The 22,282-nt window shown below is 37.2% G+C and overlaps 1 protein-coding gene across 1 annotated transcript; it reads right to left on the bottom strand.

Annotated features, from left to right (window-relative positions):
* Window positions 1–5,822: 5,822 nt before the first annotated feature.
* Window positions 5,823–21,990, bottom strand: SCG5 (secretogranin V). Its single transcript, XM_070931347.1, has 6 exons — window positions 21,954–21,990; window positions 20,410–20,649; window positions 14,541–14,690; window positions 12,791–12,903; window positions 6,989–7,042; window positions 5,823–6,008 (listed from the first exon to the last, which is right to left on the bottom strand). The coding sequence occupies exons 2-6, from the start codon at window positions 20,633–20,635 to the stop codon at window positions 5,904–5,906; spliced, it is 648 nt and encodes a 215-aa protein (XP_070787448.1). The 5' UTR covers window positions 20,636–20,649; window positions 21,954–21,990; the 3' UTR covers window positions 5,823–5,903.
* Between the last annotated feature and the right edge of the window lie 292 nt (window positions 21,991–22,282).

Raw genomic sequence — 22,282 nt, forward strand, 5'->3', positions numbered from 1 at the left:
CTGGGATCATATCTTCTTTTCCATTACCCCTGACTGAATCCGCCAACTCAGAAAGGAGCAGAACCACTGCAATTCCCAGCCCTCAACTCATTATCAAAAGCTACTAAGATATCTAACAGAATCAGGAGAGGGCTTCCTTTTTGATAGATATCTTGATGAAGAAACTGAATAGACATCTATTGATTATGTTTTACTTCGAATTTCTGGACTGAAGAAATGGTTCCAGGTCATACTGCAGAATTTAGATTGGGGATAAACTTAGCTCTGGTCTTCTTCCCACATCATATTTCATGAAGAAGATATTTTATAAAGGATTAAATCATCATGTTGTTTAATATAGCACAGAAATTAGAACAGCAGGGTAGCCATAGCTGGCTGGTAGAAAATCTTAGTGTTAATTCAAGGTGGTTTTGAAATGTGTAAACCAGTTTTTAATACCTGGAACTCTTTAATGTGGCTGAATGACAAGAAAGCAAGACCAGTTTATTCACTGGCTTTGGTACTGCTGAAAAATGTAATTAAAACAGTGAATAATATTAATTCTAAAGCATTGGTATGCAACTTCACAGTTTTATAAAAATCACATATACTGTAATTGTCATTCGCTGATAGGGAATGGATGAATCAATATCCCTCATTACTTCCTACTCTGATACTGGGGCTCTTGAGAAATTTTGAGAGTTACAGCAATACTCAATAAATGAATCTTAACATATTAGAAAGAACACAATTCTGATCTTGGCTGATTCAAATTCAGCCTACTTTTGGTGTTCATTGCTGATAAAATCATCTATGATAAGAATTTGATCTGCAAGTACTTATAAAGTTAATGCTGTAGAGAAATACAAATTACATAATAAACAGAAATATCTTTCAGTAGTATTCATTACAATATGTTTTTTTGTCTTTAAGAAACTGCCAAGAATGTTCATCTTTCTGGGAAATTTTACCACAAGTCCACGGCCAGTTTTGTTTCTTTTCATGTTTTTCTGTTTAAAAAAAATTCTGTCATGTTTGGCTTCACTTTAGCTGAAGGCAACTGTAAGATATTTTTATTCAATGTCCCTACTATAATATTTTAAAATTTAATTAGTTCTTGTATTTTCCTCCTCAACCACATCCACATCAAGAATGAATCCTTCCCTTTTTGCAAGATTGACCTGCTTAAAGCCAAGATTTTTTAAAAAAAAATTCTTCACAAAACAACTGAATTGTTGGTTAGCTTAATTTTTTTTCAACAAGCTGATGTAATTGCAACATCAATAGGATAATGTGCACATATAAAATAGAGTATTCTACTACAAATAAGTACTATTTTATTTTAAAAGCTGTTAAAATTCTACTTTCGTTTTAAAAATCCTGTATATATTATATATAGGTTGGAGATCTGTGTGTATAATAGTGTGCTCTCTCTTTCCCTCTCTCCCTCTCTCTCTTTCTCTCTCCCTCTTCCTCTCCCTCTCCCTCCCTCTGTACATATCAGTGGTGGGTTGCTCCTGGTTCGGTCTGGTTTTTGCGAACCGGTAGTAACAGTGGTGGGAGGCTCCGCCCAGACGTCATCATGAACAATCTGCGCATGTGCGCGTTCCCATTGCGAACCGGTAACAGAGGTAAGTAGAACCCACCTCTGGTGTGTATGTGTGTATATATGTATGTATGAGATTGTTTTCATAAAATCATAAAGTTGGAAGGAACCTTGGAGATCTTCTAGTTCTGCCCATTGCAGGAATCCTCAGACCATCCCAGAGAAATCTTTGTTTGAAAATCTCCAGTGATAGAACCACCATTACTCCAGGAAACTTGCTGTTCAATTACTTAATTGCTTTCACAGTCAGGATATTCCTCCTTAATTCAGGTTTAAATCTCTCTCTAAAGCTTACACCCATTGCTTTTTGTCTTACCTTTGAGCACTAAAGGTAGTCCTCGATTTGCAACAGTTCATTTACTGGCCATTCAACGTTACAAAGGCACTGAAAAAGGTGACCTATGACCATTTTTCACACTTATGTCCGTTGCAGCATCCCCATGGCCATGTGAACAAAATTCAGACGTTTGGCAACTGGCTCATAGTTATGACGGTTGCAGTGTCCCAGGATCATGTGATCTCCTTTTGTGACTTTCTTACAAGCAAAGTCAATGGGGAAGGCAGATTCACTTAAAAACCACAACACTAATTTAACAACTGCAATGATTCACATAACAACTGTGACAAGAAAGGTTGTAAAATGGGGCAAATTCACTTAACAAATGTTTCACTTAGCAACAGAAATATTAGGCTCAATTGTGGTCATAAACTGAGAACTACCTGCGTAAGGATTAAATCCATACTCTTTTCCTTGTGACAGCCCTTCAAATATTTAAAGATAGCTAACATGCTCCTTAGTCTTCTCTTCTTTAGACTAAACATGCCTAGTTCTTTTAACCATTTTTCATAGAACTTGCAGCAATAATTTCTTGCCCAGTGAAGAGGACTAAGGATCTTGAAAGCTTGCACATTTTTGTGAACTCTTGAGTTAGGTTATTATGTTAATGTGTATTTTGAAATTTGCCTTCTAACTGGCATAGCCTGTTTGGTGAAGTGGTTAAGGTGCTGGCCTAGAAACCAGGAGACTGTGAATTCTAGTCCTGCCCTAGGCCTGAAAGCTGGCTGGGTGACTTTGAGCCAGTCATTCTCTCTCAGCCCAATCCATGGGAAAGTAGGAGGAGAAAGAGGTATTGTGTATGATTGAGCCTTGTATTAGTTATAAAGTAATAAAGGTGGGATATAATTCTAATAAAGAAAACAAAATATTTTCTGCAAAGTCAGACAAAGTAAACAGACATTTATAAACAATTTAGAAATCTCTGTAGTGATGTTAAATATACCATGCTTCAATCCTTTTGCATCTTCTCCAACACCAAAGTTAAAAAGTGATTTGGGGATAAAGAAAGAAAGAATTAAACATGTTGCAACAAAGCTTCCCATGGTTAGACACTACTTTACAGTTGCCATTTATTCCTCTCCCTGTCCTGTCACTACCATTCAATATTATCTGTCTCAGAGAATCAGGCTTTGGAGCTATTTTCTATAACGTTGACAAAATAACGGGATAGCCATGAAGCCAAAATTATTTACAGTGACCTAAAGCAAACTGAACTTCTTTATGAAGCACTGACACAATTTTGGAAAAACATAGTCAATTCACAAGCAGCCAGTTAAAAACCATAAAGTAATAAAAGTAGAATACCAAGCGTAGGGAGAAGAAAGGAAGAGGATGGTTCTTTGGTTAAACAATTAAGAAGTCAATGCTACCAAAAGGAAATTGCTTCATAACAGAAAATTCTAACCATCAAAGCTCTCCCATTTATTTCTACTAATTTTGGAAGGGGTGAACACTAAATTGAATAGAATATGATCTAGTGTTTTTTTTACATTCTATGACATCAGAGATGGTAAGGTAGCTTCCAGGCATGGCTTGTGGTGTACACTGCCTGGGTATTTTTAGTACCACCAACCTTAACCAGGAGTTCCATCAAGCATCACTACTTGAGATTCATCATCTTCGTTTGTTTCATATTTATTTCTTTATTTGTAAATTTGGTGTGCTGCTGTTATTGGTAGCATTGTTGAAGTGGTCTTGCAACTCGTTTGATTTACTGTTTTCATACCAACTTTGTCTCATTTCAGGCCACGATTTACTAAAAATAATGTAACCCTGTTGCTTTGGATACCAAAAGCATCATCAGCCAGTCACAAAATTAGTCAACATGGAAAGAATCGGGATAATTCATCATTATGTCAGACCCTATATTGTTACCCAAAGTGCTGTTCACTCCTGTGGAAAGGATGTTTCTGTAGTTTTTCTCTGCCAATTAAAATTGCATCTGTTTGGTATCTGTGAAATCCTAGCATAGCAGATATTTGCCTCTTCTGCCTTCTATCCCAGAACTTAAAGCCCAGTAATGAATTGACCTCCTTCATTTGAAAAACAGAATAAAAGAATGTGCTGTCTCTGCTGAGAGGAAATAGGGGAAGGGTGTCTCCTGAGCATCAGTGGTTCAGGAGCTAGTTTGTAGAAACCAGGACTATTACAGTATTATGGGGTGGATATTTTGCTGGTTTTAAATACTTAATAATGGTAGTATATGTACTTTATTAAGGAAGCTGAATACCAAATAAGCAAACCTGGCAACCATTTTCTTCTGCTGTAGAGATTATGGTATTTTTTTCAATACACATGATAATTATATGTCCTTTAACTGGATATATGTGTGTGCGCATATTAAATAGGGATTTACAATGGAGAGAAATAGATACAATTGCAGACAGTGTCTTTCTGAAAAGACATAATAATGAACAGGATATTTCTTTTTTTTCTCTGAAACAAGATAAATGTTTCAGGGATCTAAAATGTGTACTATATAGTTTTGAGAGAGAGAAATCTGCAAATCAGTAACAATATCATGTATATCATAACCAGATCATGTACAGGTAGTCCTCAATTTATGACCACAATTGAGTCCAACATTTGTGTCGCTAAGTGAGATATTTGTTAAGTAAGTTTTGCCCCATTTTACAACTTTTCTTGCCATAGTTGTTAAGTGAATCACTGCAGTTGTTAAGTTAGTAGCATAGTTGTTAAGTGAATCCGGCTTCCCCATTGACTTTGCTTGTCAGAAGATTGCAAAAACATGATCGCATGACCTTGGGACACTCTATCTGTAATAAACATGAGCCTGTTGCCAAGGATCTGATTTTTGGTCACGTGACCATGAGGGTGCTGAAATGGTCATAAGTGTGAAAAATGGTCATAGGTCACTTTTTTCAGTGGCGTAACTTCGAATGCTCACTAAACAAACTGTTGTAAGTCGAGGACTACCTGCATATCATTCTGGCTGACTACCTAGATATCCTTAAATCTGTCTTATGACAAAGATATTCCTTCTCTTTGTTTGGAGAACAGAAACATTCTTTTTGAATAGGGTAGAAAGGAAATATTAAAAGAATGTCTTATTTTATATCAGTTGACCTGATTGGGTCTGCCATATTTGAACTGCAGACATTCAGACAAGCAATAAGTGGCAGAAGTTAATTAGTGTTTTCTGTATTTATGCACTTTTTCAATCTAGATATGGGAGGCACATAGGTTATAATTCATCATTCAAAAGATAATTAATGGGGTAATATATGCATAATTAGCTAGTTCTGTGCACTTAGGTGACACAGCATTTCCTAGTAGCTGAGTGTAACCATCTTGCCTTCTAGGTAAAAAGCTTAATCACATGCATCTCTTTAGAAATAACATATATAATTTGCCTATAATTGGACCAAACCATTTGATTGGTAATTGTCTGAAACATGTAATTTAATGAAAACAGACAATGCTGGCTTTCAATAACAGCAAGTACCTAGATATTTATTATGCATTATGTTATTATTTACAAACAGAAAGAGATGAAATAATTGTTCCCAAACAGCAATCTTTTATATCACTTGAAAGTATTCAACAACTGGAAAATCTTTAAATGTTATCAACTCTTTAAAGACTCATTTCTTAACACCAGTTTAAGTCACAATGATTAAAATGTATTAATGCTTAAAGTCAGATTCAAAGCAAGACATGATTATATTGTATTAACTTAAAAAGAAGCAAAATCCAGTAGTTGTATACCTGGGATGGCCACCCAAATCTAAAGGCAGATATATTGGATTATAATTCCCGTTGGCATCTCAATAATTCTGTGAATCATTGCCCAACACTTCTGAAAGAAACCAGCTTGGTGTAGATGCAGAAAAAGAAATATTATAAATACTATAAATCCAATTGCTTTCCAGAAAGATTTACATAGTTAATAAACATGCAGCTACTATGAATATTTGAATCACTTTTTATATAATTAATACTCAAGTCATCCATGAATCTTCATTCAGTTTCTGCTCTGTCTTTTTCTTCATCTGAAAAATGTGGAACAGATTTCTTTGCTACGACGTTGTCCAATCTTTGCCCTTGAAGATATGGATTTACATTCTGAAAGATGAAATATTTTAAAACACTTAGGAATGGGAAATAATCCAGGTAAACACCTAGAGTTTTCCACAGTATATGGGATGGATGAGTGTTTAGTCTTGTATTTAAAACTGTAGTGTAATGTTTTCTTCTTCAAAACTCCCTAAATGGGGCAGGACTCTATTCAATGAATGGACCAGGTCTTAGTTTACTGAAGCAAAAGCAAAAGCAAGAGAAAGAAGGAAGTGGAAATAAGGAAATAAAAGTGAATTATCTTACTGTTCTACACTCTAGGACAATGTTCATATGACAATTTGAACTGTATGTACAACTGTATGTTTACTTTTCTGATTGGGAGGGGGGTATATTTTATTTTATCAACCAGGCCCAAGATAATTTTGGTTCAGCATTTTGTTTCTCACAGGGCCATCCAGATGTGTCAAGGGTGCTACAAAAAAGATGGCACCATGGTAACCCAGAGTTAATACTGTGTCGTCACTAGCAGTAGACTTTGATAGAACTGTCTTCGATAAATTTATCCATTTTAAAACTATCCAAATAAATAGCAAACATGTTCTACAAACATGGTCTAGAACAGAGGTCTTCAAACTTGGCAGCTTTAAGACTTGTGGACTTCAACTCCCAGAATTCTCCAGCCAGCTATGCTATGCTGGCTGGAGAATTCTGGGAGTTGAAATCCACAAGTCTTAAAGCTGCCAAGTTTGGGGACCGCTGGTCTAGAGATAAACCTGGGGAAATAGAAAGGTTGCACTTAATTTTCATTTTTTAAAAAATACATTGGGATGGCTACGGGTGTACTAAGAAATGCTACTTTAGCATGAAGAGTTGTCTAGCTTACTACAGATGTTTTCTGGAAGTAAGGACTAAGTCCAGGTTTTATATGCTATTCGTAACTATCTCAACAATCTGATTTTATTTACATTCTTGCCTGATTCTGCATTAAGATAGTAAATGAAAACAAGTTGTGTTCTGAAAATTACCCTTTTCTTTCTTTTCGGTTCACCCTTCATTTTCTCAAAGAGTAAATTCTTATTCTGTAAAACAATAAAACAATACGAAGTGTGGATCAAATTTATAAACTCTTTTCAAACAAGACTTTGTGCCATCTAAATATTATCATATGAATATTTTGGAAAGCATTTTGGTAGAGAATGCCATGTTGCTGAAAAGATAAACCACAAGAAAACAGTTGGATTACTACAGCTATTAATAAAATATTTGCTATTCTTCTGGGATCCTCAGTGTCATCAGCTATTACAAGAATAGGAATATATGATGATTCTAAGTTACAAGATGGTTTTAATTTTAGCTGTCTCAATAAGGTAGGAGTAAGAATGGAAAAATATCAAGCATAGTAGAACACAGGCTTTGCATGAATGAGATCCTTTTCAGCAAAGGATCTTTGCTGAGCTATAGATCCATCCAGATATTTGCTGTCAGAGACAAGTGCAAGGTGGGGACTTTTTTCCAACTCACATTTAGAGACTGATGAATAAAGATTAGCTTTAGCATACATCATATCTAAACCAGGATAGATCACATATTATGCAAACAGTTATTTTGCATTCCCTGCATCACATCTGTGGTCCACAGCAGATTGCCAGTTGTATAGAACTCTCTTTTCAATGGAAAAAGCCAGCTAGAGACACTAAAAGAAAAAGTTAGAAAGCCACCACTGTTGCTCCTGACCCATCTTTCACCATCTGAGGCACTGCTCCACTCTGCCTGATGGGAAGTCTGGTCATACATCCAAGGCCTTGGAAACCATTTATTAGAGAAAGCAACGGTGTATTGGATAGACTATTAATATTTAGTATGTGGATGCTATTAAAGTGGCAAGACCAGACTTGCCAGACTCTGAGACATAAAGGTAAAGGTTCTCCTCGCACATATGTTCTAGTCGTTCCCGACTCTGGAGGTGTGTGTGTGTGCTCATCTCCATTTCAAAGCCGAAGAGCCAGCGCTGTCTGAAGACGTCTCCGTGGTCATGTGGCCGGAGTGACTAAACGCCAAAGGCGCATGGAACGCTGTTACTTCCCACCAAAGGTGGTCCCTATTTTTCTACTTGCATTTTTTATGTGCTGTCGAACTGCTAGGATGGCAGAAGCTCACCCCGTTACGCAGCACTAGGGATTCGAACCGCTGAACTGCCGACCTTTCGATCGACAAGCTCAGCGTTTTAGCCACTGAGCCACCGCGTCCCACTTACTCTGAGACACAACTTCCTATTTTATGAAGTCTACATTTGGATTGTATCTATGTTTGTCCATAAGGAGAAAGATTATCACAGCTGGAAGAGAGTCTCCCTTTTCATGCTGTCCTCTGGACTACTTGGAAAGGGAGAAAGGAGGAAAGAAATAAGTAGTTCTATTGTAATCATATGGATGTTTCCCTTAAGTTGTGATTTAAATATGTTCCTTATTACTATTTTAATTGCTTCCCTTGCCACCTTCTATTTTTAATTGATGTTATGTTATAAATACTTCTTTTTAAAAAGACCCTGATCTTTCTTTTCAGAAATAAACTGATCTAAAATTCTTTTAATATAATGAAGCTAAATTTGATTGGGGCGGGGGTGAAGAAGAGGTTCACAATAACAAGAGAAGATGGCTATGACTTTCAGCTCCAACCTTTATAACTAATCCCACACACTGCTGTATTTCATAAATGTTGCAAGCTCAAGTACAGGCTGGAATGTCAAACACATGCTCCACAGATTTGATTTCTATTGGAATTATAATGTGGACCCCAAAAATAAAAAGTTAAAGGAACAACAGTTTAGGAGGAGCAACTGTGTTTTAAAAAAGCATAATGCTACATGGTGAATTGTAATAAGGAGAGTTACAAAACAGTAATTCCTGAATGAAGTAAGGATTTCTGAGAAACAAATACTGTAAGAAGCTAAAGTGATTTCTGCCTAACATAATTTGCTAGTGCTTCTCATATTAATTTAAGTCCAAGTTCACAAGATGTAGCTTTTGTTTGACCTCAACTATTTCATCTCTACTGTGCCAAAGAGACAAGGAAATGGGAATGAAGCTGGCCAAAGAGACATTCTTGGCTGCAATAATTTGTGCAAACTCACTTGGGGAAAAATCAATTTAACATGCAAAACACAATAGGAGACATGTATTTTATTTCCTCTTAGAAGTGGTGTTTTATTTATAATTTTTCTTAACATTGTTTTACCTAAATCTCCTTTACAAAGTTAAGTTTTTGAACATTTTTAAAGGTACACTGCAATTAATTTATAAGCAGACTAGGAGCTAAAAAAAAAAACCTTTGCTCAATTGTTTTGGTTAAAGAAATAATTGATTTTGTTTGGGTGTATGTTAAGATCGTAACTAATGCAAATATAAGAACAGGCAGCAACAGAGTTCAGATAAGGTAATGTAATGTAATCTGAACTAAGATCTTTACTTTACTTTAATCCTGCAGTAAAGGTAAATCTGAAAATATGGCATGTCCCAAAAGTTCTGCAAGGAAAGCATTCTGATTTCTGGTGAAATGTCTACCATCTTTTGATCCCATCTCTACCAAAGAGGAACTTATATCATTTTATACATCACAGGACTTGTTAGAAAGAACCAAGCACATCACAATTTTAACCCTAAAATATACACAAAACAAGGAGCAGGTTTGCAAAGAATGAACAGATGTCCACAAGGTGACTTCACATGTATACATTCAACACTCACAGAGTGTTTTGAACTACTACTTACTGCACACACATTAGTGTTATTATATCTACTTTGGACATAAAATAGTATCAAAGAGCATCAACAGAACCAATATTGAAGCATTAAGACCATTTGTGTTTTGCACATTTCATTTATATTCAGACATACTTCTAGACTGTTATTTAGATCTATGAAGTATAATAACAGGCAGAAAGAAAACAATACTGTCTGAATTCAAGCTGCTTTCAAAGTAAGTTGGTAATTTGATGATAACTTTAAAGAAACAATTTCAATGTCAAATTTCTCTAAAATCTCACACATGTAAATTTATTCATTTACAAGCCTTCACATACAAATAATGCTGTTCATGTACAAATAATGAATACATCCCATGATATCAGCATCAATATTTTTATGTTAAAAATAGAGTAACTGCTCCAAAATAACTTTTTGTATTAGACAGAATATTCTATAACACTAACTAACTCTGTTAATTCTTAATTTAATATTCTGGAACAGGACCCTTACATGCTGATATTTAAACAGCCTAAATTTTCTTTTTTTGTGTATATTGTTATAAAAACAAAATACTATAATTTGCTTTCAAAAGGACTTGGGTGATCCTATTTAGAATTAACATGCTTTTGTAAGATCATCCAAAATCTGGTTGTCTATATCTGATGGAAAACCAGTTTGGATGTAATAACAAAACAGATAAGAATGAACAAAAGAATCTTCGTTCGTGTATATAGAAATAAGGCTGGTAATTTATAAATGAATTCTACTTATTCCACGACCAGAAGGTTACATTGCAGGAGTTTATTCATTCACTGTTATTATTAGAGGTTTAAATGACTCCAATGTCTTAAAATACCTTGTATTAACTTTGTCTGGTATGTTACCTTTGAATTTACCTGGGCTAAACTTCATTGAGATTATTGCAATATGGTGGTTTTTTTAAAAACAGTTCAATTTATTCTAAACATGGCTGCAACATTATGAACTAAGATAGGACAGTCAAACACCTTACCAACTGCATTTAAAAGCCTAATTGAAACTGCTGTTTAAAATCTTCAAAGACTTTTTCAATTGCTCCCACTAAATGGTATCTTTCAAAAGAGTAAAATTTTTGTATTACCAGTAGTGGCTGTATTATGAAAAGGGTTTGCCTGTTGCTGTACTTATTTATTTATTTATTTATTTGTTTAAATTTCTATACCGCCCTTCTCCAATGTAGGACTCAGGGCGGTGAACAGCCAAAATAAAAACAAGACATACATACAAAACATACAAAATCTAAAAAAAACTATTTAAAATGATTAAATAATTTTGGCCGTAATTAAAACATTCCAATTTAAAATCCGTTTAAAATTTGACTCAAGCCAGCCCAGCTAGTTGAAATAAATGGGTTTTCAGGGCCCGACGAAAAATCCGGAGGTCTGTTATTGTACGTAGCTCTGGGGGGAGGTTGTTCCAGAGGGCGGGCGCCGCCACAGAGAAGGCTCTCCCCCTGGGGGTCGCCAGCCGACATTGTCTGGCGGACGGCACCCTGAGGAGGCCCACTCTGTGGGAGCGTACTGGCCGGTGGGAGGCTATTGGTGGCAGAAGGCGGTCTCGTAAGTACCCCGGCCCTAAGCCATGGAGCGCTTTAAAGGTGGTCACCAACACCTTGAAGCGCACCCGGAAGACCACCGGGAGCCAGTGCAGCTTGCGCAGGAGAGGTGTCACGTGGGAGCGCCTCGTCGCCCCCAAAATCCCCCGCGCGGCCGCGTTCTGGACCAGCTGGAGCCTCCGGGTGCACCCCAGGGGGAGCCCCATGTAGAGAGCGTTGCAGTAGTCCAGGCGGGAAGTGACGAGTGCCTGAGTGACTGTGTGTAGGGAGTCCCGATCTAGAAAGGGGCGCAACTGGCGTATCAGGTGGACCTGATAAAAAGCCCCCCTGGCCACGGCCGCCAAATGATCTTCTAACGACAGCCGTGCGTCCAGGAGGACGCCCAAGTTACGAGCCCTCTCCGTGGGGGCGAGTGATTCGCCCCCAATAGCCAGCGATGGCGTCAGCTGGCTATATCGGGACGCCGGAAGCCACAGCCACTCGGTCTTGGAGGGGTTGAGTTGGAGCCTGTTGAAGCCTACTTGAAGTTTTTCAATTCCATGTGAAGAGTTTTCATTTATAAAAGTAATTTTAACAGCACATGTATGGTATGGAAATCCTCAGACTAAATAAACTAGTAAAGCCCTTCAATTCTGAGATTACTCTGAGTTTCATTTTATTACTATGTTTATGTTGCTGTTGAGTACAAATTTTATGCATGTTTTCTTTTCTTTTTAAATTATGTTTACATTTCTTTATTAGACTGCCTAAATTCTTTAGATTACTGGATAGTATATAAATGCTATAGCTAATGAGCAATACAATCTTCCAATCAAGATTAAGGAAGTTCAGACCACTGATTTCAGTCTTAGTTAAGTATATGTCTAACAATTATAGTATCCAAGTGAAATTCAAGGGACTCTGGCGGGAAATGCTTTAAATCCCAGCAATATTTTTGTGGTCACAGCAAGTGCTTTATAGTTCTCAAAGTAGTAGTACAAGAACAAATTATTTGAGTTGGCAAAAATGAATCATTTGAGTTAAACATCTGGTACATTTACCAAAGATTGCAACATTAATCAAGCACAATACAAAAAAGAGGGAAATTTTGTTGACTGCCTAAAATGCTTAAGAATCATTTAAGAATCTGGCAATGTAAACAGAAAGTGGAATCAGCTGTATTTGTTGCATCATTATCTTGGACTTTTACGTGGAAGAAATATTCCCAACCTCTGCATTTGACCATAACAGAGATAGATAATCCTTGCAATACTATTTCTTTATTTTTTGTAATAGTGTTGTTTACACTATTATACTAATTATAAATTATACTAATTTATACTGTATATAAATTAAAGTTTAGAGTATTTTTTTTCATACATAAGGTCCTTCAGAGAACGTTTATTAAAATACATGGACACAGAAATATTTTATTAATAGTTAAATAACAGGACATTTAACTGATTGAGCACTTACTTATAGGTTTATAAAAATAAATCTGATTTACATACCCATTTACTTAAGCTTGGGTAGTCATGTTCTGGATCAAAAAGATGCTGATGAAGTTGGTAGTCTTTGCTGAACTCTGCTGTGTCGGGTGTGTTTTCAAGACATCCGTCATCAACTACAAAACATTTTGGAAAAACCTGAGCAGTTTGGCATGTTTTAAAAAAAATTTTTTTAAAAGAATACACCAGGAAAATATGCAATTAATTTTATTAAAAAGTATGGGAGATGAAAAAAAAAATACACTTTTCTTCTTCAAAACAGGACTCTTGGGATGGGTAAATAATTTCCATAGTTCTTTGGAACAGATACAAAGTAAAATTACTTTGTTTCTGTAGCATCATAGGAGGGTTAAAAAGTACAATAAACAGATGCTTGGATATTAATCCAGTAATGTATATTTATATTTCTACTTATAGACATTTCTAGGCTACATAAATCTTTAATGTTTTTTTGTGTGGTTGATTGCGACCTATATTGAGAATTTAGCGATTCCCAACCACTACCCAGAATATTTATGTGCATATTCGGTGTAATTGTTGTAAGCATATGGGATAATGCAGTTATTATAATAAGAATTTGCTTATTAGATAAATATGTGCTCAAGACTGAAAGGTAATTCATGGTGATTTTATTACCATACCTCATAAACCAGATTAAATAAACTAGACCAGAAAATCAATCCCACAGATAAACTAGAACTAGACTTGATTTAATACTTAAATGTATTGATTATATAAATACATTCTGTAAATATAATTTCTTAGCTTTTGTTTGTCCCTATTCCCACTGATCCTTCCTTTCTTATAAAAAACTAGTATTTCAACAAATGCATCTTAGAAAAAGAATACCGGGAGGATTTTTCATCAGGTCCGCCTGATTCGCCAGTTTCGTCCCTTTCTGGATCGGGACTCGTTACGCACGGTCACTCATGCCCTCGTCACCTCCCGTCTGGACTATTGTAACGCTCTCTACATGGGGCTCCCCTTGAGGAGCACTCGGAGGCTCCAACTGGCGCAGAGTGCGGCCGCACGGGTGGTGATTGTAACACCTCTCCTGCGCGAGCTGCACTGGCTCCCGGTGGTCTTCCGAGTGCGCTTCAAGGTCTTGGTTATCACCTTCAGAGCGCTCCATGGCTTAGGACCTGGCTATTTACGGGACCGCCTGCTGCCACCAATAGCCTCCCACCGACCAGTACGCTCCCATAGAGAGGGGCTCCTCCGGGTGCCGTCGGCCAAACAATGTCGACTGGCGGCCCCCAGGGGGAGAGCCTTCTCTGTGGGGACACCTACGATCTGGAACGAGCTCCCCCCGGAGATACGGAGGATTCCGGATCTGCGTCCCTTCCGTCGCGCGCTTAAGACATTTTTATTCCATCAAGCTGGCCTGACCTAAATTTTTCCTCTTTTTAAATGGAATTTTAAATTTGGTTTTAATTTATTGGGGTTTTAAAATGTCTCAGCCAAATTTATTTAATTAGTTTTATCTCTATTTTAAATTTTGTATCTATATGTTTTATTTTATGGCTGTTCACCGCCCTGAGTCCTTCGGGAGTAGGGCGGTATACAAATTTAATAAAATGAAAATGAAAATGAAATGAAATAAAATGAAATACCAATTTGGATTCTTTAATCTGTGTAACTCTGTGTGTCATTTTTCTGAAGGAAAAAAACTGGATTATTTTATAATATAATTTAGATCTGGTTCCTCAGTATAAAGCTACATCAAATCCTGTAGGGAGTTCATACAACTTACCTGTTTTTCCAATTGGGCAGGGATTTGGAGGATCTGGATATCCCTGATCTTCACTGAAATCCTTTGGTATATTATCACCTGTTAACTCAGCAACAATGTTTGGAATATTTCCATAAGGACCCAAATGCTGCAAACCTTCATGGGCACCACCTAATAAACACAGAATTGCACACACACACACAAATTACTATCTTTTTCATGAGTTTGAAAAAAATATATAATCTTTTTCATGAGTTTGATTAAACATCTAAATCAAAGCTTATGTTCATTTCCTGACTTCAATGGAGTTCATTTAAGCGGGTCACAAAACCTCTGCTTCTTTTTAACATCATTCCATACTCAGTTCTGTTAAGACAATGTATTATGCCTAGTTAGTTGCTAGACTTACAGTAGGCACTTAAAATTAAACCATGCTCGATAAAGACAGAAAGCAGTAACAAAATTGTTAAAATGGGAAAATCTATAATAGTCTAAAGAACAAAGGCATGATATAAAGTGGTGGATGAAAGTGATAAAAACAAGCAGTTTACCAGGATAGATTTGAAAAAAATGAATGGTCTCAGTGTAAACTAGCTATGGTTTCCTCAGCTCCTGCTTTTACTATTATATATTTTCTTTTTTTTTTGCACTCTACATATAATTGGTTATCCAGAAAGAAATAATGGAATGGTGTGTGTGTGTGTGTGTGTGTGTGTGTGTGTGTGTGTATCAGGGGTGGGTTCTACTTACCTTTACTACTGGTTTGCATCGCGCCCGTGCCCGCACTTTGCTTGCGCGCGCCCATGCTTTTCTGCGCATGCGCAGAAGCTTCTGCACTTGCGCAGATCACCTATGATGACGTCTGGGTCAGTGGGCGGAGCCTCCTGCCGCTTTTACTACTGGTCCAAACCAGGGGGCAACCCACTACTGGTAAGTATGTCTAAAATTATCATCCAGTTTAAAAAAATTCCCAGATGCTGAATTACAGGCATTTGGGTTAGTTAGGCTACATTTTTCTCCTATTTTAAGAATTCAACTTGTGATTAACCAATGAACAGTGCTTACAGACAAGCTTTAGGTAAAAGTAAAGATTCCCCTCACACATATGTGCTAGTTGTTCCCGACTCTAGGGGGCAGTGCTCATCTCTGTTTCAAAGCCAAAGAGCCAGCGCTGTCCGAAGACGTCTCTGTGGTCATGTGGCGGCATGACTAAACGCCAAAGGAGCACGGAACCCCCGTTACCTTCCCACCAAAGGTGGTCCCTATTTTTCTACTTGCATTTTTTACGTGCTTTCAAACTGCTAGTTGGCAGAAGCTGGGACAAGAGACGGGAGCTCATCCCATTACGCGGCACTAAGGATTCGAACTGCTGAACTGCCAACCTTTCGATTGACAAGCTCAGTGTCTTAACCACTGAGACACTGCTTTAGTGAGTCATTAAAAATTCACCCTCTTTGTGTACCAAATTGCCAAAAACAATTTCGGTTCTGCAGAGACCCAATTTTGTGTTATGATTAAGGCATCAGGCTGGGAATCTCTGAGTTTTAGTTCCACCTTAAGTAGAAAGCCAACTGGCTGTCATTTTCAGCCTTAAGAAAGAGGCAATGACAAACCATTTCTACAGATCTTGCCAGGAAGACAAGATCACATACAGAGAGGGAAGGATAGAAACAATTTTTCCATGCAATTTTAAAAGTATGCACTAACCACTATAAAGCATCCAGGTATACAGAACAAACCCAGATACACAGTGTCTGGTAGAAATTGAGACTTAGTGTAGCAGAGCAGATTTGTTCTCACCTCGTATCATGAAAATAATTTGCACTCCATTATATTGACATGCAACTACAAGTATAAGGCATTCACTGTCTTGGCACGAATATCTGTCCACTTTATTCATTAGCCATGAATGAGCCATCTGCTCATTGAGCAGGAATCATGAGTCTAGCAGGACCCTCAGACTGCGCACTGGATCTGTCTGTAGCAGGGTAGTATTGTTGAATATCAATATTGTTGAAATGAAGATCAAATATCTCCGTTGAAATACGTTGAAAAAGTCAAATTTTAATGGGTGTGCTTATTTTTTCACATGACTATACACATTATTAAGCAAGTTTGAGTCTGTAATGCAGACCTGTCTCTAAATAAATTCCAAAATAGAAGAAAGAATTATTAAAAAATGTTTCCCTGTGTTATATTAGTCATGGCACTAACAAATAAAGAGTTTTTTGCATCCACAACTATTATCTTGACAAGCACAAACACAGGCTTTTCAAAGGAACATGAAGTCCATTGTTTATTGTGTGTATATAGTTAATATAAAAACAGAAAACTGATGGCAGAAAAAGACCCAGTGACCCATTGTGTCTGAGTTTTCGTTTGTTTTTGTTTACTTTTTACTTTTATTTACTTAATATTTTATTATTTTTATCTTATGTATTTTTTTATTTTTGATGGATGATAGACATGTATTTAACCCAAGCATTTTAAACTCAATTATTGATGATTGACCTACTACGTCCTCTGGAAGTTGGTTCCAAGTTTCCACTATTCTTTCTGTGAAGTAATACTTTTTAACATTACTTTTGAACTTCCCTTACTTAAAGTTTTAAATGTTTGCCAATATTTCCCTGAATAACACTTTTTTTCTACCAATATATATTATAGCACCTTTCAGTTCAAGATCTCAGAAGTCATCGCCTCAGTGTCTCTCTTCCCCCCCCCCCAAAATTTCTAAATATGTCCACGGATTGTGCAAATCATGTTCCTCACAAAACATCATGAACTGTTTATCTTGTGAAGAAGAAGAATGGCAGAAGCAGGCTCTGACTGCTTTCTTACAGACAGTAATTCAAACACCCCATTCCTTCTTGCACTGCATTTTTGATATTAGGCTTACTGGAACCTTGCAAATCCAGAATCAAAATAATGCAGGGTGGCATGTGACACTTGCTATTACAATATGTGAACAATTGCCCACTTGATAAATTAAGAAATAGTGGCTGAAAAAAAATAGTCTACGGGAAGTAACAATCTAATGCCCCAAGAGTTTATTCTGAGAAGAATCTTTATTTCAGCCTGAGTCACCCACAGATTCTCTAGTCTTATCAACTAGTTAGTACATGCTGCCAAACTGCATATAGCAGCAATTGCTTAACTTGCTGGAAATAGTTAGTTTCAAAGTTGTCACAATATCTCCTTTACACCCCACCTCTGTCCCCGCTATCTATGTCAACTTGGTAAATGGAATCACTATGCACTTCATCCTTTTTTCTTTCTTAGTCCTGGAAGATTTATTTTCCCCAAGGTTTCTCTAAAATATATACAATTGATGGAAATGATTCTCCAAAGATGTGTGAAGCTAGTGATGCATTAATATGCATGACAGTCTGCTACTTTGTTATACATTTTAAGGATTTGGAAAACATGGGTTATGACCACCCAAGATTGCCAATTTTTTAGGCTCAGGGTTATGCAAGACAAAACAGAAAGCAAAGCCAGTGGGGAATCACTTCCAAAACCTGCTTTCTTTTGCCTGGGGACAGCTTTGGTATTTCAATGATTGAAAATGCCTGTGATGCAGAGATTAAAATTGAATTATTGAAAAACAGTACAGTTCTTCCTTGCCCAACTATAAACGTGATGAAGTACTATAATTGCTTTTAATCATAGAGTGAGGGAGTCACAGGACTGCAAAGGTTGAGAAGACTGCCTTATATGATAAAAGGAACTCGGAGGCTATATATCAAATATCTGTTCTTATTTCTTAAGCAATTTGTTTTGGAAATTTTGTTCTTGCTAGCAAACATTTTAGACTGGCAAGCTCTGTAAATGATGTAAATGGTGGAAAGTTACAGAATAAAATAAAAAGGAAAGGCAATGAAAAATAAATCCATGTTACTCGGGACTGGAAATTAGAATGTGTTTTTTATATTCTCAGAGTTTAATTTTAACAGTCTTCAGGTAAAATGTATCAGATCTTATTATTTAATACTCATTCAAATGCTTGATCAGCAATACCCAACCGTAAATTCTTTGTGACAATATATCTGAATAGTCAATTTTTATTTTAAATGCATCAGGTATGGGATGAGCTGCTGAAATTTTCTCCTTTTTTTTATATACTCCTGAAGTAGAAAATTTGGACACTCCTTTTGTGAATATTTTAGTTTAGAATAGCATATTTTCCAAATGCTCTTTTTAAATGCTGAAATAATACAAAATAAAATAGAAATAATATTGACATGAAAAATCAATGAAACTCATTGTTTTCCTTCCCAGGAGACATTGTAGAACTTTCAGGCAATCATTATCAAACCAATGTATTATCAGAATTATAATACTGTACTATATAGAATGATCTTTACATGTCCTGAATTTTCTGTCCTTAATATATAAGTTGTCTCTGAATTTTCTGGCTCTGAGGATACTGCTTCCGGCTCGGTTTTTCCACTGATATCAGGCAATCAACATAAATAAGGATTTTGTAGGAAAATGCTTGATGATGATTTTCTCTCCATTGTCTTGTATGGAAAACAATTTTTATTAAATGTCTATGGAGACTTTCAGTCACCCAGGTCATGATTGTCCCAAAGGTGCTTTCTCAAAAGGCAAATGGACAAACAAAGTCCAGTTGCCTTTTGAAAAAGCATATTTGGGACATTCTTATTAAATATTATAATGTAATACAGCCTTATAGGGAACAAATCTCATTGAGGATTATTACAGATTATTTCTAGATAGTACAGGAATTCATTTTAACATTTACATTTAATTTTAACAATCCCCCAGTTTCAATTTATACCAATAGTTATGTATCTCTAAATGACCTTTAGTGACTTTACACAGCAATAAATATGAAGTAGGGCCACTGACATCTCTAATATGCTTACTTATTTTTTCTTGTAAAGGAATGAAAGGAAATCTTCCAAAGAAACTGTGTTAATAGCAGATAAATTGTTGTTAACATAGAATGATTTGTGCTGCAAACAACTTAGATGTTATTCTATTACACCCTTATAAAACCATTTGGCTTACACCCAATTCTTAAGAGGCAGTGCGCCATCTTCTGATTAAAATGTATAAAATACAGTTTTAAGCAGATTTCTAGTTTGTATGTCCAGTACTCAACAGCCAACTAATGTTGAAACAAAGAACAACATAGCATTTACCCAGAAAGCCTGTTGGAATATATTTTTTAAAAACTTCTATTCAACATGCCTGAATACATTTAGGTGGATTTTAGAAACTCAAGGTTCACTAAAAAAATTAATCTGGGATGTAATCAGGGAGTCTGATTTTGACCATCTCTCTCTCTCTCTCTCTCCATCCCTCTCTCTCCCTCCCTCCCTCTCTTTCTCTCTAAGAAGGGGGAGTATCTTCTCTATATCACAATACTCTACTTGTGAAGTGACTTCCTCACAACTGGTGCCAGTATATTATATAACCTTGCGTTACATTTTGACTACTAAAATATATTTGATTACCTGGTCATTTTAAATAACTTTATTTATTTGACTGGTTGATATGGTCCTTTTATTTTATATAATTTTTTGCCTTTTAGTGCTGTGCATATTGCAGTGTTATTTTATATTCTATAATTCCCAACCACCAGGTTTGTTGGCTTTGCTTTCTTGGAATAATGGACACTTTTGTCCAATGAATTTGGAAACCACCAGATCAGGGAAAGGGTTTTCTGTAATTCCCTTGTATATAAAATTTGGGGTACTATAAAAGCTATAAAGATGTTCCTATGCTGGCTGAGAATTCTGGAAGCAGTAGTCCAAGAAATCAGGGGGAGGGGGGTCATATGTTTGAGGAAAATTAGGATAGAATGTTAATATTGTTTTTAAAATAATAATTTCATTAATTCAGAGAAATAAATGTTTACCTTCAATATTTTGTGGGCCTATGAGATTCATTGCTTGATGGGCTGGATATTCCACTCTGGGTCTTGCAATGCCCAACTGTTCCATCACACCATGCAGAAGTCTTTGGATGTCAGCTTCAGAAACTCTGTCTGGGCTCCTAGCACTGTGACTGAAAGTCAGAGCCAGCCTGCAGACCAGCAGAAGGGACAGGCTGCAGAGCAAGGCTGAAGTCATGGCGATACCCATCTATATTCTGTAACCTATGCCAAGACAACAAGGAACTCAATGAATGATGAAATGAAAGGCCACGACGCTCCTTCAGGTGTCCCCAACATCTGAAATATGCTCCTGTCCAGTAGAGCAGGCATTTGGGGAAGGCTGCTATAGAAGAATACACAAAGGGATTTTTAACATTACCACAAATGTCAAAAGTCAAGTTCATTGTTGTGGACTGGAAAGTAAATAATGGCCTGGTAAAAATTAATTTGAAAACTGATGTTCAGTTTCTCAGAGGCTTTATGAGGAAGCCTGCAGTATATTCACTGAATTCTGTCCAGGTTTTCTTTATTTAGTTGTCAACTTTGTGGTTCAAGGAGGCTTTAGCAAATGCAGAGAAGAAACTGGGACCTTAGACTTTGGGATGCTCCCTTGCAAGTTAACAGGTTTTCAAATTTTGGTCCTGGTTTGTTTCTAAGCATCAGTCACTTTCCAATGAAATATTATGGTGCTCTCCCTCTGTTCCATGCTGTGCTGTGCACTTAATTTGGGAAGGCTAGGAAACAGCTTCTCAAATACGTCAAGAGGCTGGCAGCCTATCACATTCACCGCATCAATTAAATATTATCCCCTCTTTGCCTTTCTGCCCCCATTTGGCTTTGTTTCCTGGAGGCGGAAGGCTGTTTGGTCCCTTCAAATGAGATTACTCTAAATGGCAGCAGTGATTAATCAAAGAAAATCCAACAAACAAAGCTGATGTCAGCTTTGTGCTCCTAAACGTTCCCAATCAAACCTTCAATTCGGCTTCTTCACGATGCATGCTGGGAAAAGTCATGTCCTATGAAGCCGGGCATATGCACCATTATTATTATAAAAAAAAAAGAGGAGGGGGACACAGAGAGAGCGTAGTTGGGGAAATATTCACTAATACTCATTTTAGCACGTTACAGACAGGATTTGCGGTCATTTTACTATTTCTAACTTAGCTGGTTTCCAGTTGCATTTCTTTTCTTGCTATATTTCCCCAAATATACAGATAATTTCACCAGATAGGAATCGGCTAAAAAGAAAGGTCGGTGTGACCCCCTCCCTCCCCTCGCCTTTCTTTTCAACTCCTCGCAGAACTGTATTATTTCTCTTGCACCAGAAATTTTGAAAAGATCTCGCCATAAAATTGAGGCGAACGATAGTAACAATAAATGAAGAATAGCCAGCCCCCGGCGCCCATTGCAGAAGCCTCGCAATATAAAAACCTTAGCTCGCCATCCTCCTCAGTCCCCCCCGCTCTTGTCTCTGAGCCGCCCGGACATCCTTTGGAGCTGTCAAAAACCGTCGCGCTTGCACTCACCTTTTGGATCCGGTGAGCGCGATGGCTGCGCTCTTCTGGCCCGAGTGAGGCTTGCTTGCCCAGGCGCCACGCCAGAGAAGCAGCGGCTGAACGCGTATTGGGGGAGCTCCGTGGTCACAGCTTTTCCTCTTCCATCCACCCCCCACCCCCCGCCCTTGCTGTGCTTTTTCTTCCGTCCGTGGCGTGTGCGTGAATGGTTGCCAGGATTCCCGGAGGTAGATCGCAACCCGACAGCTGGGCTTTTCGCCTCCCATTACACAGGCTGCGGGGGAAGGCCCTCAAAAGCAAGGATGCTCAAGCCGGCTTTGATTTTTTTTTTGCTAATATCC

The sequence above is a fragment of the Pituophis catenifer genome, unplaced genomic scaffold (genome assembly GCF_029215685.1).
Source record: "Pituophis catenifer annectens isolate HBS135680 unplaced genomic scaffold, rPitCat1.0.hap2 SCAF_1, whole genome shotgun sequence".
NCBI lineage: Eukaryota > Metazoa > Chordata > Lepidosauria > Squamata > Colubridae > Pituophis > Pituophis catenifer.

What these genes read in the sequence shown, in the direction of transcription:
- SCG5 (XM_070931347.1), bottom strand. Translation starts at nt 20,635, where the DNA reads ATGGGTATCGCCATGACTTCAGCCTTGCTCTGCAGCCTGTCCCTTCTG. An exon ending in AGGCCCACAAAATATTGAAG is followed by an intron (nt 14,691 to 20,409) that starts GTAAACATTTAT and finishes TGTGTTTATTAG; the next exon opens with GTGGTGCCCATGAAGGTTTG. An exon ending in AACCGAAAAGAAAGAAAAGG is followed by an intron (nt 6,009 to 6,988) that starts GTAATTTTCAGA and finishes TTCATCTTTCAG; the next exon opens with AATGTAAATCCATATCTTCA.